Source organism: Balaenoptera physalus (assembly GCF_965194825.1).
Source record: "Balaenoptera physalus genome assembly, chromosome: 17".
Taxonomy (NCBI): domain Eukaryota; kingdom Metazoa; phylum Chordata; class Mammalia; order Artiodactyla; family Balaenopteridae; genus Balaenoptera; species Balaenoptera physalus.
In genome coordinates this window covers 67075869-67093258 of record NC_138895.1, presented here as the reverse complement: position 1 = coordinate 67093258, position 17390 = coordinate 67075869, and the positions used below count along the sequence as shown (strand labels likewise).

At 38.9% G+C, this 17390-nt stretch overlaps 1 protein-coding gene across 5 annotated transcripts in view; it reads right to left on the bottom strand.

Annotated features, from left to right (window-relative positions):
- COL14A1 (collagen type XIV alpha 1 chain) overlaps positions 1 to 17390 on the bottom strand; it is a 242430-nt gene that overhangs the window by 27892 nt on the left and 197148 nt on the right. For all 5 annotated transcript variants that reach the window (XM_082433124.1, XM_082433121.1, XM_082433122.1 and 2 more), the window contains exons 41-44: positions 15639 to 15692; positions 14823 to 14894; positions 1699 to 1734; positions 627 to 693 (exon numbers count right to left, since the gene is read on the bottom strand). In XM_082433124.1, the coding sequence (XP_082289250.1) occupies positions 627 to 693; positions 1699 to 1734; positions 14823 to 14894; positions 15639 to 15692 (229 nt within the window). The remainder of the gene's footprint in view (positions 1 to 626; positions 694 to 1698; positions 1735 to 14822; positions 14895 to 15638; positions 15693 to 17390) is intronic.

The window sequence follows — 17390 nt, the reverse complement described above, 5'->3', positions numbered from 1 at the left end:
GAGCGTGAATCAGTAACTGAAATACTGGCCTGTGGGAAAGTTCAAGTTTAAAATGAAGAAATGGGACAGGTGTGATATAAAGTGTGTTCCAGTGTAATTTTTGGCACAGAGCCCAAGTATCATGTCAAATGTTCACATGAAGCCTGTCCCCATGTGTGCATGTATGTTTGTGTGTCTGCATTATTTTTGGTATAAATCTTAAAGAATAAAGGGAAGGGCCTTGGGCTAACCAAAAGAAATGGGTAAGAAAGAGATATGGATTTAAATCTAGTGGCTTGAAGGTAGCTTCTGATGCCTTAGTTTGGCAGTTTTCAAGTGCTGAGGACTTGAGAAAAAAAATCTATCCATTTGGAGAGATGAAGAAGAAATAAAAGATTTGATATGGGTAGTCAAGTTAAACCTATATGGGCAAACAGAGAGTTTTTGGACAAACAACAGAGAGGAATTTGGCCTCTGCACCATCGATGCAGAACTCTAGGGTAATATGTAATGATCACTTAGATGGGTTAGTGATGGTCATCTGTATGTTTCTGCAACAAGACAAAGCTTAGTCTTTACGCTTGTGCGAAAGGCAAATTCCCATTTGGACGAGTAATAGAAAACATCTGTGACTATAACGCACTTACTTTGGATCAGCTGTTCGCACACCTGATGTGCCACTGCTCTCACCATGGCTTGAGACTGTAGGTCACCCTGGATGAGAAAAAAGCAGATTGCTGACTCTCAGCCTCAAACCCAGTCAATGGCAGGACTTCCAGGATGGAAATGGGACTTGACCCATTGTTCCCAACCTGGGCTCTTTGGCTTCTAGCAACAGGTAGGATTGACCACCATGGTGCACACGGAGGAGGTATAAGCAATCGGACACTCATGGTACAAGGTTCCTGAGAGCCTTTATTAAATTAAAAAGTTCAAGTGTTTCTGGCCCCAGATACTAAAAAATTTAATAGTTTTGTAATAAACCCATACATATTTAATGCCTTATTTATCGCTCTTTAGAGCTTGTAAAATACAGCAATTTCTCAACCACTGGCTTACTTAATACTAATAGCAACTCAGAGGAAAGATGTTAAATCCATCTTACAGATGAACAGAGTTAAATATACTGCCCAAATTTTCACAGAGGTAACTGGATGAGTCCAAGGTCACTGCTGTTTCTACTAGAGCCGACAGCACAATTATATGAGCAGTGGCACAATTTCTCAAAGGAGATAGAAGACCCCTAAAATAAACTGATTTAAGTTTCACAGCCAGTTCTTTGATTCCATGCTGCCTTTGTCTTCCTTGATTCCCATATTGGAAATACACAAGCCTCAATCTACCGCTTGGCATTTTGAATAGAGCTTTTACTTTTCTGAAGCCTTTTCACATCCATTATATGATGTCTTCATTAAATCCACTTTGTGGGTTAGATGAGTTTGATTCTCTCCATTTTAGCCTTAAAGAAATGGCCCAAGGTCATCTAGCTGGATAGTAGCAGATCTGCAACTAGAAGCCAGCACTCCGGACTTCTAGCCCACAGGGTGCTTTCCACTTGAAAATGTGCTCACAGTCAAGCGAGTTGAGGAGAGGGGGAAGAGGAGGAGTGGTATTAGAGCAATGAGTAATCATGATAGTAAATGGTTATCCTTTATCAGGCTTATGCAACAAAAGGTGTACAGTCAGCTGCGGCTGGTCAACAGTCCAGAGGATACTTACTCGTTCTCCTCTTTCTCCCTTTACTCCAGGGACACCCTGTAAAATTTTAAATTATCAAGTTACTTGTGACACTGCACTCAGCCAAGCATGACAGTGTATCTTTTCTTATTATATCAACATTTTTTATTAGCTCTCATAATTCTACATACAGCAAAAAATAGATACACAGCAACAGGGTTAAACAAACAGCAACTGGTAATCTCATCAAGCAGAGATAGCTCTTTTAAACATTTTACTCCTCCAGCCTTTGAATGCACAGACACAATATGTTTGAATACAAAATTGGGATCACGCAGCAATACTGCTTTGTAACATAGTGTCACTGAATATGTCATTCACATCTTTTCGCACAAAACACCACCCTCTGAATTGTACTTTACTGATGCTGCATAATTGATTTCACAAATCTCTGCTGAAAAGATAAACTGTTTTAATTTTTGAAAGAATATCTCTCACAGAAAGGAAAACATCTTCCAACTTAAGAGTTCAAGTAAAAGACGAAATCAGTGAAATCCCACATACTCACCCTGCTTTCCATCCAGAATAACAGCAAACAATTCTTTCTCCCTGAGTCTCCCTGATAATACGAGCTTGTATTAACACGAATTCTCAGCTGAATCATTATTTTGTTTTGTGGCTTAGCTACTCTTTGATCCATAGGAAACTTTATCATATCTGTAAAAACTTTTACTGATACAGCAATGGCGTTTTTAGTGTTTCTGCAATGAAATTACATGTATAATGCAAAACGTGTCTTCAGAAGAATTTCATCTTTTTGTTTCAACTCCAAGGCATCGTAATAGATTTATTGAACATCATTTTATAGTCTCTATCAAAAGGATAGTGAGTGCCATTTACAGATGGAATTTGCCACATTGTCAGACTGTTCCCAGTTGTTACTATAATCTCAACACGTCCCAAATCAAATTCATATCGTCTCCAAAATCTCTATTCAGTTAGTCATCCAAATTCAAAATTCTGGGTTCACCCCACGGTGTGCAGGTAAACTGGCTTTCTGGAAAAAGGAAATGCCCTCACCTGTACTGTTTGCTGTTTTCAGAGGTGTACTTGTACTATGGCTGATTTCAAGTGACAAATGTGCTGTCACTGAAGATGGAGTTTCAAAGGGAAGAGAAGCACAAAATCTACTCTCCCAAGCATGTACAAGCCAGCCCAAGCCCACCACTGGTTATATCTTTTATCCTTCCTTCCCTTGCCTCATTTTTTTTTGAATTTTATTTTATTTATTTTTTATGCAGCAGGTTCTTATTACTTATCCATTTTATACATATTAGTGTATATATGTCAATCCCAGTCTCCCAATTCATCACATCACCACTGCCCCTGCCACTTTCGCCCCTTGGTGTCCATACGTTTGTTCTCTACATCTGTGTCTCAATTTCTGCCCTGCAAACTGGTTCATCTGTACCATTTTTCTAGGTTTCACATATATGCGTTAATATACGATATTTGTTTTTCTCTTTCTGACTTCACTCTGTATGACAGTCTCTAGATCCATCCACGTCTCTACAAATGACTCAATTTCGTTCCTTTTATGGCTGAGTAATATTCCATTGTATATATGTACCACATCTTCTTTATCCATTCGTCTGTCAATGGGCATTTAGGTTGCTTCCATGTCCTGGTTATTGTAAACAGTGCTGCAATGAACATTGGGGTGCATGTGTCTTTTTGAATTATGATTTTCTCTGGGTATATGCCCAGTAGTGGGATTGCTGGGTCGTATGGTAGTTTTATTTTTAGTTTTTTAAGGAACCTCCATGCTCCTCTCCATAGTGGCTGTATCAATTTACATTCCCACCAACAGTGCAAGAGGGTTCCCTTTTCTCCACACCCTCTCCAGCATTTGTTGTTTGTAGATGTTCTGATGCCCATTCTAACTGGTGTGAGGTGATACCTCATTGTAGTTTTGATTTGCATTTCTCTAATAATTAGTGATGTTGAGCAGCTTTTCATGTGCTTCTTGGCCATCTGTATGTCCTCTTTGGAGAAATGTCTATTTAGGTCTTCTGCCCATTTTTGGAATGGATTGTTTGTTTTTTTAATATTGAGCTGCATGACCTGTTTATATATTTTGGAGGTTAATCCTTTGTCCGTTGATTCGTCTGCAAATATTTTCTCCCATTCTGAGGGTTGTCTTTTCGTCTTGTTTGTAGTTTCCTTTGCTTTGCAAAAGCTTTTAAGTTTCCTTAGGTCCCATTTATTTTTGTTTTTATTTCCATTACTCTAGGAGGTGGATGAAAAAGATCTTGCTGTGATTTATGTCAAAGAGTGTTCTTCTTATGTTTTCCTCGAAGAGTTTTATAGTGTCTGGTTTTACATTTAGGTCTCTATCCCATTTTGAGTTTACTTTGGGTATGGTATTAGGGAGTGTTCTAATTTCACTCTTTTACATGTAACTATCCAGTTTTCCCAGCACCACTTATTGAAGAGACTGTCTTTATTCCATTGTATATCCTTGCCTCCTTTGTCATAGATTAGTTGACCATAGGTGTGTGGGTTTATCCCTGGGCTTTCTATCTTGTGCCATTGATCTATATTTCTGTTTTTGTGCCAGTACCATATTGTCTTGATTACTGTAGCTTTGTAGTATAGTCTGAAGTCAGGGAGTCTGATTCCTCCAGCTCCGTTTTTTCCCCTCAAGACTGCTTTGGCTATTTGGGGTCTTTTGTGTCTTCATACAAATTTTAAGCGTTTTTGTTCTAGTTCTGTAAAAAATGCCATTGGTAATTTGATAGGGATTGCATTGAATCTGTAGATTGCTTTGGGTAGTATAGTCATTTTCACAATATTGATTCTTCCAATCCAAGAACATGGTATATCTCTCCATCTGTTTGTGTCATCTTTTATTTCTTTCATCAGTGTCTTATAGTTTTCTGCATACAGGTCTTTTGTCTCCCTAGGTAGGTTTATTCCTAGTTATTTTATTCTTTTTGTTGCACTGGTAAATGGGAGTGTTTTCCTAATTTCCCTTTCAGATTTTTCATCATTAGTGTATAGTAATGCAAGAGATTACTGTGCATTAATTTTGTATCCTGCTACTTTACCAGATTCATTGATTAGCTCTAGTAGTTTTCTGGTGGCATCTTTAGGATTCTCTATGTATAGTATCATGTCATCTGCAAACAGTGACAGCTTTACTTCTTCTTTTCTGATTTGGATTCCTTTTATTTCTTTTTCTTCTCTGATTGCTGTGGCTAAAACTTCCCAAACTATGTTGAATAATAGTGGTGAGAGTGGGCAACCATGTCTTGTTCCTGATCTTAGTGGAAATGGTTTCAGTTTTTCACCATTGAGAACGATGTTGGCTGCAGGTTTGTCATATATGGCCTTTATTTTGTTGAGGAAAGTTCCCTCTATGCCTACTTTCTGCAGGGTTTTTATCATAAATGGGTGTTGAATTTTGTCGAAAGCTTTCTCTGCATCTACTGAGATGATCATATGTTTTTCTCCGTCAATTTGTTGATATGCTGTATCACTTTGATTGATTTGCATATATTGAAGAATCCTTGCATTCCTGGGAAAAACCCCACTTGATCATAGTGTATGATCCTTTTAACGTGCTGTTGGATTCTGTTTGCTAGTATTTTGTTGACGATTTTTGCATGTATGTTCATCAGTGATATTGGCCTGTAGTTTTCTTTCCTTGTGACAACTTTGTCTGGTTTTGGTATCAGAGTGATGGTGGCCTCGTAGAATGAGTTTGGGAGTGTTCCTCCCTCTGCTATATTTTGGAAGAGTTTGAGAAGGATAGGTGTTAGCTCTTCTCTAAATGTTTGATAGAATTCACCTGTGAAGCCATCTGGTCCTTGGCTTTTGTTTGTTGGAAGAATTTTAATCACAGTTTCAATTTCAGTGCTTGTGATTGGTCTGTTCATATTTCCTATTTCTTCCTTGTTCAGTCTCGGAAGGTTGTGCTTTTCTAAGAATTTGTCCATTTCTTCCAGGTTGTTCATTTTATTCATATAGTTGCCTGTAGTAATCTCTCATGATCCTTTGTATTTTGGCAGTGTTGGTTGTTACTTCTCCTTTTTTCATTTCTAATTCTATTGATTTGAGTCTTCTCCCTTTTTTTCTTGATGAGTCTGGCTAATGTTTTATCAATTTTGTTATCTTCTCAAAGAACCAGCTTTTAGTTTTATTGATCTTTGCTATCGTTTCCTTCATTTGTTTTTCATTTATTTCTGATCTGATCTTTATGATTTCTTTCCTCCTGCTAACTTTAGGGGTTTTTTTGTTCTTCTTTCTCTAATTGCTTTAGGTGTAAGGTTAGGTTGTTTTTTTGAGATGTTTCTTGTTTCTTGAGGTAGGCTTCTATAGCTATAAACTTCCCTCTTAGAACTGCTTTTGCTGCATCTCATAGGTTTTGGGTCATTGTGTTTTCATTGTGATTTGTTTCTAGGTATTTTTTGATTTCTTCTTTGATTTCTTCAGTGATCTCTTGGTTATTAAGTAGTGTGTTGTTTACCCTCCATGTGTTTGTATTTCTTACAGACTTTTTCCTGTAATTGATATCTAGTCTCATAGTGTTGTGGTCGGAAAAGATACTTGATACGATTTCAATTTTCTTAAATTTACCAAGGCTTGATTTGTGACCCAAGATATGATCTATCTTGGAGTATGTTCCATGAGAACTTGAGAAGAATGTGTATTTTGTTGTTTTTGGATGGAATGTCCTATAATTAGCAATTAAGTCCATCTTGTTTAATGTATCATTTAAAGCTTGTGTTTCCTTATTTATTTTCATTTTGGATGATCTGTCCATTGGTGAAAGTGGGGTGTTAAGGTCCCCTACTATGATTGTGTTACTGTCGATTTCCCCCTTTATGACTGTTAGTATTTGCCTTATGTACTGAGGTGCTCCTATGTCGTACATAAATATTTACAATTGTTATATCTTCTTCTTTGATTGATCCCTTGATCATTTTGTAGTGTCCTTCTTTGTCTCTTGTAACAGTCTTTATTTTAAAGTCTATTTTGTCTTATAGGAGAATTGCTACTCCAGTCTGTGTCTTTTGGTTGGAGCATTTAATCCATTCACGTTTAAGGTAATTATTGATATGTATGTTCCTATTACCATTTTCTTAATTGTTATGGGTTTGTTTTTGTAGGTCCTTTTCTTCTCTTTTGTTTTCCACCTAGAGAAGTTCCTTTAGCATTTGTTGTAGCGCTGGTTTGGTGGTGCTGAATTCTCTTAGCTTTTGCTTGTCTGTAAAGCTTTTGATTCCTCCATCGAATCTGAATGAGATCCTTGCCGGGTAGAGTAATCTTGGTTGTAGGTTTTCCCCTTTCATCACTTTAAATATGTCATGCCACTCTCTTCTGGCTTGTAGAGTTTCTGCTGAGAAATTGGCTGTTAACCTTATGGGGGTTCCCTTGTATGTTATTTGTCGTTTTCCCCTTTCTGCTTTCAATAATTTTTTTTGTCTTTAATTTTTGCCAATTTGATTACTCTGTGTCTCGGCATGTTTCTCTGTAGGTTTATCCTGCCAGGGACTCTCTGCACTTCCTGGACTTGGGTGGCTATTTCCTTTCCCATGTTAGGGAAGTTTTCAACTATAATCTCTTCAAATATTTTCTCGGGTCCTTTCTCTCTCTCTCTTCTCCTTCTGGGACCCCTGTAATACGAATGTTGGTGCGTTTAATGTTGTCCCAGTGGTCTCTTAGGCTGTCTTCATTTCTTTTCATTCTTTTTTCTTTATTCTGTTCTGCAGCAGTGAATTCCACCATTCTGTCTTCCAGGTCACTTATCCATTCTTCTGCCTCAGTTATTCTGCTATTGATTCTTTCTAGTGTAGTTTTCATTTCAGTTATTGTATTGTTCATCTCTGTTTGTTTGTTCTTTAATTCTTCTAGGTCTTTGTTAAACATTTCTTGCATCTTCTCGACCTTTGCCTCCATTCTTATTCCGAGGTCCTGGATCATCTTCACTATCATTATTCTGAATTCTTTTTCTGGAAGGTTGCCTATCTCCACTTCATTTAGTTGTTTTTCTGGGGTTTTATCGTGTTTCTTCATCTGGTACATAGTCCTCTGTCTTTTCATCTTTTCTATCTTTCTGTGAATGTCCCTTCCCTTGCCTCTTGCATGTCTATTACACACACATACACACACGTACATGCACACTTTTTGTATTGCAATTCCTCTTATATCCATCCCTTCTACTCCACCACCCAGGTGCTACCCTAACCGTCTCACACCAGGGCATTTGCAACTTTCTTCTAGCTGGCTTCTCAAACTAAAAACCCTCCCTTCCAATTCATCCTCTACACAACCACTAGTCTCATCCTCCTCAGATACTACCAGCATACAACTTAGAAAGCTCAAGGACTGTTGATTGATGGCAGCTCTTCCTCTATTCAAAAATCACTCAGTGATTCTTAGACATCCATGTGACAAAGTCAAAGTCCTCGAATTCAAAGTCTCGTTATTTAGCCCCATCTTCCCCACCTCCTGCTCATCAAAATTACAACTTCTCATTCTCACAGACCTGGTCTAGTCAGTGTATAAAAACATTTGAAATGTGAGAAAGGTATTAAGCATATACCTTATAAATTAGTTATCAACAATAGGAATATTCTAATGCAATACTTAGTTCAAGTATCACCTATTTGACACTAAATTTTTATTGTAGTATAGTGACAAGTCATTGCATGGATTTCTCTTCTCTCTGTGTGGATGGTAAGACCTCTAATACTGGGGACCATAACTTATATTACTTCATGTTTCTAAAACCACCTAGCCCATTTTTTGCATAAAAGAGTCACTCGAACATTCAACTAAGTCCAATATTTAAATATTTATTATAAATCTAGGACTGCTGCCTACCTCCTTTGCAAGCATTCAATGCAAAGCAAAAACAAAAATCAGCAAACAAAAATAAGTAACTATTTCACATTTTTAATATATTAAGAAACTGTTTGTAAATACTAGTAGTTTAAAACTCAAGCTGATTTTACCATGTTCCAAGCACTGTCCTCGGTGTATTAACTCATTTAACTCTTATAAAAGCCCTATAAAATGAAGTCATTTAATCCTTGTAAGATTCCTATGAGATAAACTTATTTATTCTTTATAACAACCCTATGAGATATTACTTCCATTTTACATATAAGGGAAGTGATGTACTGAGAAGACAAATAACTTGCCCAAGGTCACACAATAAGAAAATGGAAAAGCTGGGACCTGAACCCAATCAGCTAAGCTCCAGAATCTGCACTCTCCCCAGTACACACTACTGCTGCCATGAAAGAGAATACTGCTCAACAAATTTGCTAGCCAGAATCTTTTATTTCAGTGAAGATAATATTTTTCCTAATTAAATAATAATTTAAAAAGCAAACATATATCTCCCAAACCTCACTGTAGTCATTCAGAATTAGATTTTTGTTTTGTTTTGTTTGTTTTTTGTTTTTTTCAAGTGACTTATCATTTTACTTGAGTCATTTCTTATAATCTATTTTATCTTGAGTATTTTTGTTTCTGAACCAATGTATTCTTTGATATTTCCATTGCTAGGTATCATTTATTAAGTTGTCTTGTCTGAAATGTTTGAAACTTAGAAAAAGAAACTACAGGGAGCAGCTCTATTTACAATAGCCAGGACATGGAAGCAATCTAAATGTCCATCGACAGATGAATGGATAAAGAAGATGTGGCACATATATACAATGGAATATTACTCAGCCATAAAAAGAAATGAAATGGAGGTATTTGTAATGAGGTGGATGGAGTTAGAGTCTGTCATACAGAGTGAAGTAAGTCAGAAAGAGAAAAACAAATACAGTATGCTAACACATATATACGGAATCTAAGGGGAAAAAAAAAAAAAAAGGCCATGAAGAACCTAGTGGCAAGATGGGAATAAAGACACAGACCTCCTAGAGAATGGACTTGAGGATATGGGGAGGGGGTGGGGTGAGATGTGACAGGGTAAGAGAGTGTCATGGACATATATACACTACCAAATGTAAAATAGATAACTAGTGGGAAGCAGCCGCATAGCACAGGGAGATCAGCTCGGTGCTTTGTGACCACCTAGAGGGATGGGATGGGGAGGGTGGGAGGGAGGGAGATGCAAGAGGGAAGAGAAATGGGAACATATTGTATATGTATAACTGATTCACTTTGTTATAAAGCAGAAGCTAACACACCATTGTAAGGCAATTATACTTCAATAAAGATGTTAAAAAAAAAAAAAAAAAAAAAGAAACTACAGGGATTTCCCCGGTGGTCCAGTCGTTAAGACTCCACGCTTCCACGGCAGGGCATGCAGGTTCGATCCCTGGTTGGGGAACTATGATCCTGCACGCCACGCTGCGCAGCCAAAAAAACAAAAGAAGAAGAAAAAAGAAAAAGAAACTACAATGCAAACCTGAGTGATAAGGTAAATGGACAGTATCAGCTGTGGGCACCTTCTGGTATATAGGGATGGATGTATTTAATTGGGCCTGAAATTCCTCAAACTCAGCCTCACAATGCTTGTTACTAAGTAGCTGCAGGACGTAGCTAGGCGGTCTCCAAGAAAGATCCATTTAGTGAATATATCTGAATGGCAAGAAATTATTTTTTATTCCAACTTCTCTGACACTTTTTCTTTGATTTTTGCAAAGTAAAACAAAAACAAACTAAAAATTCCTGAGTGAGTTAAGGTTCATAACTCCACCAAAGTATGCTTTGAGGGAAAACACACATTCCCTGTACATGTAGGCAAGAAAAAGTGGCACATTTTCCTTTAATTTCAGGAACGCTTGAAATGTAAAGAAAAGAAAATACAGTAGCTACATTCATAGATTCACAGAATTTTAGTGCTGAAGGCAAGAAGAATGATCTCATGGTCCAAGCTCCAAATATTAGATGTCTGCTAACCAAAATCAAAACATCCCTCATTCAGCTCTAAATGTCTCCCACGTCTGACCCCCAATCTATAAGAATAATCTTCTCATACTCACCTGAACATCAGCCTAACTGAAAGGCAATCATACCTTCATTCTTTCTTTTAACAAACACTTATTAAGTACCCTCTATGATACTGAGCTGGGGTCTAGGAATAAGAACATGAGTATGATCAAATTTCTGCCCTCAAGGAACTCTCCTTTCGTGGAGAGATGGACATCGATAGCTGAAATGAAGTCTGTCAGCCTGAGGACATGCGGGTGGCCTCACACAGGAAGTGCACAGTTTAAGAGAGAGAATAGCCAGGAGCTCACCACGTGGAGAAAGGAGGAGAAACCAACCCAGACAAATGGAAGAGCATCCCCAAAAGGCAAAAAAAAAAAAAAAAAAAAAAAAAAGAAGTGTGAAACAGGATGGCATATATTAGGGGAGCTTTAAATAATTTGGGGTGACAACTCCAAGGGATGTTGTCATCCCTCCAAGAGAAAGGATGATGCCAGATCAAGTCGGAGCGTAAAGTAAGGGCCCATCGTCCAGGGCTACGTATATGTGGCTGAATATTTGGGCCCTATCCCCTGGTGACAGGGATCCAGTGAGGAGATTCAAGCCAGGAAATGACACAACAGAAAGATCTGTACTAGAAAGATCTTTTGGCAACTGGAGGATGAACAGACCAGAGCTAGAGCAGAGGCAAGGGGCTTCTGCTTAATTCAGTTTAATTTCAAACCCTCTTCATTCCACGAGAAGCAATTAGAGCTTCTCATGACAGTCTTGGTGAGAAATGAAGAGGGTTTGAAATTAAACTGTGGCAGTGGTGATGAAGCAAGAAAGAGAGGTGAAAAATATTAAAAGGTACAACAGACAGGGTTGCCCTGTGTTTGCTTTATGTTTTATTACAATCCCCATCTAAAGGATGCCGTCTTCATGTTTTTGTAGGTGGAAATCACACCCGTCTGTGAAAGATCCTATTAAAACACACGCTCTTTCAGGAGCTGTTCCCCTCACACGCTCAACTGAGGGCATGGGGTTATCTCCCTCTGTATGTCTGTCTCTGACTGTCTGTCTCCCTCAATGGAACGTTCCTTGTCTTTCCTTTAAGGCACTTCTCACTCTCTGACTTGTATTATACTTTCTCATATAAAACAAAAATCATCATTCTCTCTAGCTCTTCCATGAATGTGGAAAAATATCTTGGTCATCTTTTATACCCCTCATGGACCCTTGTCCCTCATGTCTCTTGTACATATTGTAGCTACTCGGTAAATATTTTTAAATGAATTAATTGGGAAATTGACATTCTGAGAAGCTAGATAAATTGCTTAAGTGATATGGCTCACACAGCTAGTTAAGGTCATGTGAGGGCCACGTCTAGAACCTAGGTTTCCTGACTTCTAATGCAGCACTCTTTAAATGATGGAGCACTAGACCTTTCTACCTATATTGATTTCAAGCTAAATGCGTGGTCCCTTCTTCCATGTGCTTCATCACTATCTGTTCTCCTGCAAGGGGAGACACCATATTTTAGCTTATGCTTAAGCCTCAGGTAGGAATTATGACCGCAACAGCATTAATGCCCATTCTGTCCTGGGAAGTCAGCAGCTAAAAGCAGGGTTCATGAAAGCAAGCATTTTCCTGGCACCGACTATAGGAAACACACTGCTATTTTCAGTGGGGCGGTGCGTCTTTCTTGGTCTCTTTCCCTTACGCCTTCCTAGACAGACATCCATGGGAAATCAATCAAGGCCTTTACACCATGACACTGAGCCTACTTTACTAGACACGCCAGTCTGGCAGCCAGCAGGCATATGGCTCCTCCCAGCCCAAAGCACAGGGAAAAGTCTGGGCTGGACGGTTCAGAGAACAACTGGCTTTTGAGAGAATACTCAGTGCTGTCTCTGATATAAATGCCACCATCATTGGTCCTTTTCTGTTGATTTATAATAGAAGATAATATTATTAACAAGTGTTTTATTTCCAGGAAAAAAATGTATTGCTATTTTTCTATGCCCCATATTTAAAGTCTATTCTAGAGCTACAAAAGGCCAGATGGATAAGCAGGGTGGGGTCCTACTTACCTAATGTAATTCATGTCTCACTCTCTACTCCTCCCACAGCCCGCTGTTCTCTCCCAAGTACTCCCAGAGCCTGTTCTTTCCTATTGCATTCTATCCCTCTGCGGTTAGGATCAACCCAGCTTGGGTTAAGGGAAACTGCACAAATACATTTGTTTATTGTCTAACCAAGTTAAACCAGTGTTTTGGTTTTTTGTTTCACCTTAAGGTGCCTCAAAGTCTTTGCTATCCTAAAATTTGTCATGAATTTCTGAGAAACAGTTTTAGTATACACTGTCTCTGAGACTTCTTTCCCAGAACCCCTTGCTCTCTGAGCCCTGCTGACATATTCTGGAACTCTTGTTCCCTGGAGCACATTTTGGGAAGTGGACTGAAGCCTGGTAGCAGAGATAATAGAAAAAGATGTGTGAGGATAAAGCAATCAAATTTTCTTCTGTGACCCATTAGCAATTTGATATGAAAAGAGGAGATCTAAAAGGGTTTTGCACCATGACAATGTAGCTATCTTCCATAAGTATATGGCTTTGTAAAATGACAATTAAGGAGAGCTTTATTTGGGTGCGCAAATGAGGATGCGTTTGCTAAAATCTGGAGGCATTTTTTATGTTCATGTCTTATGTGTGTTTGTGTACCTGCATATGTGTCATGTGAATCACAGCCTAGAATAGGACCCTGAGGGCAAAATCATTTTATTGAAATGAGTTTCAAGAATAAAGAGTGACTATCTGAGTAGCTAGAGGGAGAGAGTTTCTTTCTGAATGAGAACCAATGTTTCTATTATGCCTTGTTCAGTGTGGTAGGCAGAAAAAGGCCCCTGAAGTGTTCATGTCCTAATCCCCAGAACCTGTGAATATATTACTTTATGTGGCAAAAGGACTTTGAAGTGTGATTTAGTTAGGATCTTGAAGTAATGTAGGGAGATTATCTAGGATTATCTGGGTGGCCCAAATGTAATCACATACATCATTCAAAGCAAAGAAACTTTCTGGGCTATGTTCGGGGGAGATATGATTATGGAAAAATGGTCAGAGAAATGCGACACTGCTGACTTCAAAGTGGGCCACAAGCCAAGGATGGTGGGAAGTCTTTAGAAGCTAGAGAAGGCAAGGAAATAGATTCTCCCCTAGAACTTCCAGAAAGGAAAAGCTGACACCTTGATTTTAAAACCCAGTGAGACTACATCAGGCTTCTGACCTACAGAACTGTAAGATAATAAATTTTTGTTGTTTTAAGCCTCTGAGATTGTGGTAATTGTTATAGCAGGGAGTAGAAATCTACTTCATTAACCTCTCCTACCCTCACCCTTCAGATTTCACTGTTCCATGAATCCTTAGCACATCTGCAATGTATATACATTGACACTTCTCAATTGCTTTAGTTTATGGATACAGATTTGGTACCTCACAGACAATATCAGAAGGCTGACTAATAATTATACCCAGAAGGAACAATTTGCAAGTCGCAGAAGATGCCAAGTGTGCCTTTGGAGGCTGTAATTCAACAACCTTATTTTACAGACGAGGAAACAGGCCCAGATAGGCTCATCTGTTTCTCCCCCATCCCACCCCTACCCCCTCCACTGATCACATTTAAGCACCAACCTAAGAGATTAGAAGCACAGAAATGGGAGGTAATTAGTTCCATTCACTGGGCTTTCATTTACACCACTATTCGCGAACGTGTGAGCGTGTGTTTTAATGGCAAATTCTGTCTTTCTCGCAGAATTTAGAAAAGAAAAATCTCTTCCCATTCTCACTAATCCTTGACTTTCTCCAGCCTTGTATTTCTCACCCAGGAGACAGGCCTAATTACCAGATAGTATTGTACCCAATCCCTGTAAAGATGGCATTGAGTTGACTTAGCCAAATACAGAATAACAAACAATGGAAATATATATAAGCAGAAGCTTAGCTGCAGATTACTCCCTGTTGGGACCATTTGTCTTTAGCCATGATATATGCACAGTCTGATCTTAAACTTTATCCCAGGAGATTCTCTGTTTTCCTTATGGATTCCCACAGAATCCAGTCCTGAAAAAAACATTTTGACCAAAAAAGATGCTGTAAATTTAAACACATAAATAAACCAGAGGGATAACTGGGCAACCATCCTGACTGGCTACAGCCACATACTCACAGGTGGCCCGAGGGCGCCTTGGGGTCCCATGCTTCCTGTGATTCCTGGGGCTCCAGGGGCTCCGGGAATGCCCTAATAGACAGGAATATGGAGTAAAGGTGAGGACTCACTCACTGTCATCGAAAACAGCTAGCTCTCAAGAAAGAGCAACAAACATGCACATTAACCTCACCTCCCCGCCCAACACCAAGTCTTCAGGATTCACTGCTCACTCCTGTTTCCAACTAATGCACCACAAAAGTAAGGAAGACGGTTTTGGAAAAGCCTCCACTCTGTCGGTTAGACGTAGTTCTTTCAAATTCAAGCCTTTTTTATATATAGTAGTGACATCTACACACTACTATACTACTATATAGAAAATAGATAATCAACAAGGACCTACTGTAGAGCACAGGGAATGCTACTCAATACTCTGTAATGGCCTATATGGGAAAATAATCTAAAGAAGAGGGGATATATCTATATGCATAACTGATTCACTTTGCTGTACACCTGAAACTAACACAGCATTGTAAATCAAGGATACTCCAATAAAAATCTAAAAAGAAAAATAATTCAAGTCTTATCTGTGTCTAATAAAAACTAAATCAATGCAGGTGATCTTATGGCAAAGTGGCTCAGAGGTAGAATAATCAAGCCACATGGATACATTATTTTTTAAGGATGTTTTAGGAAGAGCTCTGTACCAAGGGACGAGTTGTTACACTATAGCAAAGATGGCCGCCAAGGTGAAAGGTTTGGCAGAAGAAAATCTCTCAAAAAAGATGAACTGCTTTAAAGTAGTACTACATCCCAGTAGTTCCTGGAAATACTTACAATTGGCCCTGGTGGTCCCGGAGGGCCAGAGGATCCATCCTTTCCAGGAAAGCCCTGGGGGAAGAAAAATATGGTGTGTCAACTATGCAGTTGCCTGACATGGCTTTCAGAAAAGGTACACTTAATCCCATTTAATATCTGGGGGGCAAGTCCTGTCATTTACTCTGGACTTCCAAGGATTCACTGCTTTTATACCCTTCATGGAATTGTTCTTGGCAAAGACTTTTGTGTCTGTTGGCTCTATGAAATTGTCCGATGTAAGAATTTTAGGTGTAAGAGATACCACTTACAAACATAAACAGGAACTTGTTTCCAGAAAGTGTTTTTTATTAAACTAAGCATAACAAGTGAGAAGGGAGATCAAGTCTGGTCATTAATGACCAGCCAAAGAGACGAATTAGTGTCTTTCAGGACCTAAGGGAGTTTGGGGCAGGGAATCCCTATCACAGGAATCTATATTACAAATTAGGAGTATTACAATATCTGCAACTCTGCAGCTCTTCAGGAACTGCCTGGGGGCAAATCTGGGGAGATTTCCTGCTGTAATAATACAGTTCTGACTGCTGAGCAGGTTTACTGAATGTGTGTACATGTTTGCTTCCATGATGGAAGAGTTTAAGGCAGAAAGCAAACGATGTTCTTTATAAAAATATCTTCCTCAATTATTGAATGTGTGTATGTGCATGTTATTTTTATGTGAATGTTAAAAAAAAAATAGAACAGCTGGAGTGACTTACTCTCAAAAAGTTGTAGTTCTTAATTGTGGGTGCTGGTCTTTCCAATGCAGTTAAAAACATGAGAGAGGATATTCAATCTGAATTTCATAATAAGTTTATAAAATTTTGTTCAGACATTACTTTCTACTACATGGAGAAATGGACTTTTCATCTTGGGATTTGTCCCCTACTAGAATAACCCATTCTCATCTCAAGTCAACTCAAACCGACATCTCCTGGCTTCCTTGCTGCCTCTCCCAATTCCTTTTCTGAAATGTGTGCCACTTTTCCAGTGAGCTGTCTTTTCCACTTATCTGGCTCATGAAAATCCTTCTCCTTAGGGGTCCCCATCCACATTCACATTATGTCTCCTTATGTCAAGGTATCAAATAAAAGAGAGTCAGGATGAGGCCGGATGAAAGGAAATGGTGTGAGCTGGGAGAAAAGGTACGAAATGAAAGGTGGCATGAAGAGGGGGTAGGATAGGTGTGTAGGAAAAGCAGTGGTCAGCAAGCCCCTTTCATCATGCTCTCAAGCTCGAATACTAGCAGGTCTTAAAACCAGCTAAGGCAGAGGATTCTACAACCCACCAATCTTGATGGTTTTCCTTTTCTGCCTGGGCACATTATGAGGAACATAATGCTGGAACATTACTGTTCCAGCAATTCTGTTAGAGCCGTGGGGCTGAGTTCTGGACCGTGGAAAGGGGCCAATTCCAGTTCTGGTTCATAAAAATTTCCTATGGGTAACCCTCCACTTTCTTTTGCCCTTCTTTAACAACTTTAGGGCCCACATGTTGAAGATCAAAGTGTCCCAAGACGGAAGGACCTTGAGTCCCTAAGTGACTGCATGGATCAGAGACTAGCTCCACCCCACGGCCCCACTCCTCTACCTATTCTGTCGACAGCACTGGTTGTGACCAAACAATAGACTTTATTTTATTTCATTTAATTTATTTTTTTTAATTGCTTGAAACCACTGAGATTTTAGGGTCTTTGTTATAACAGTTATCCTATACGAATATAAAAGCTAGTGG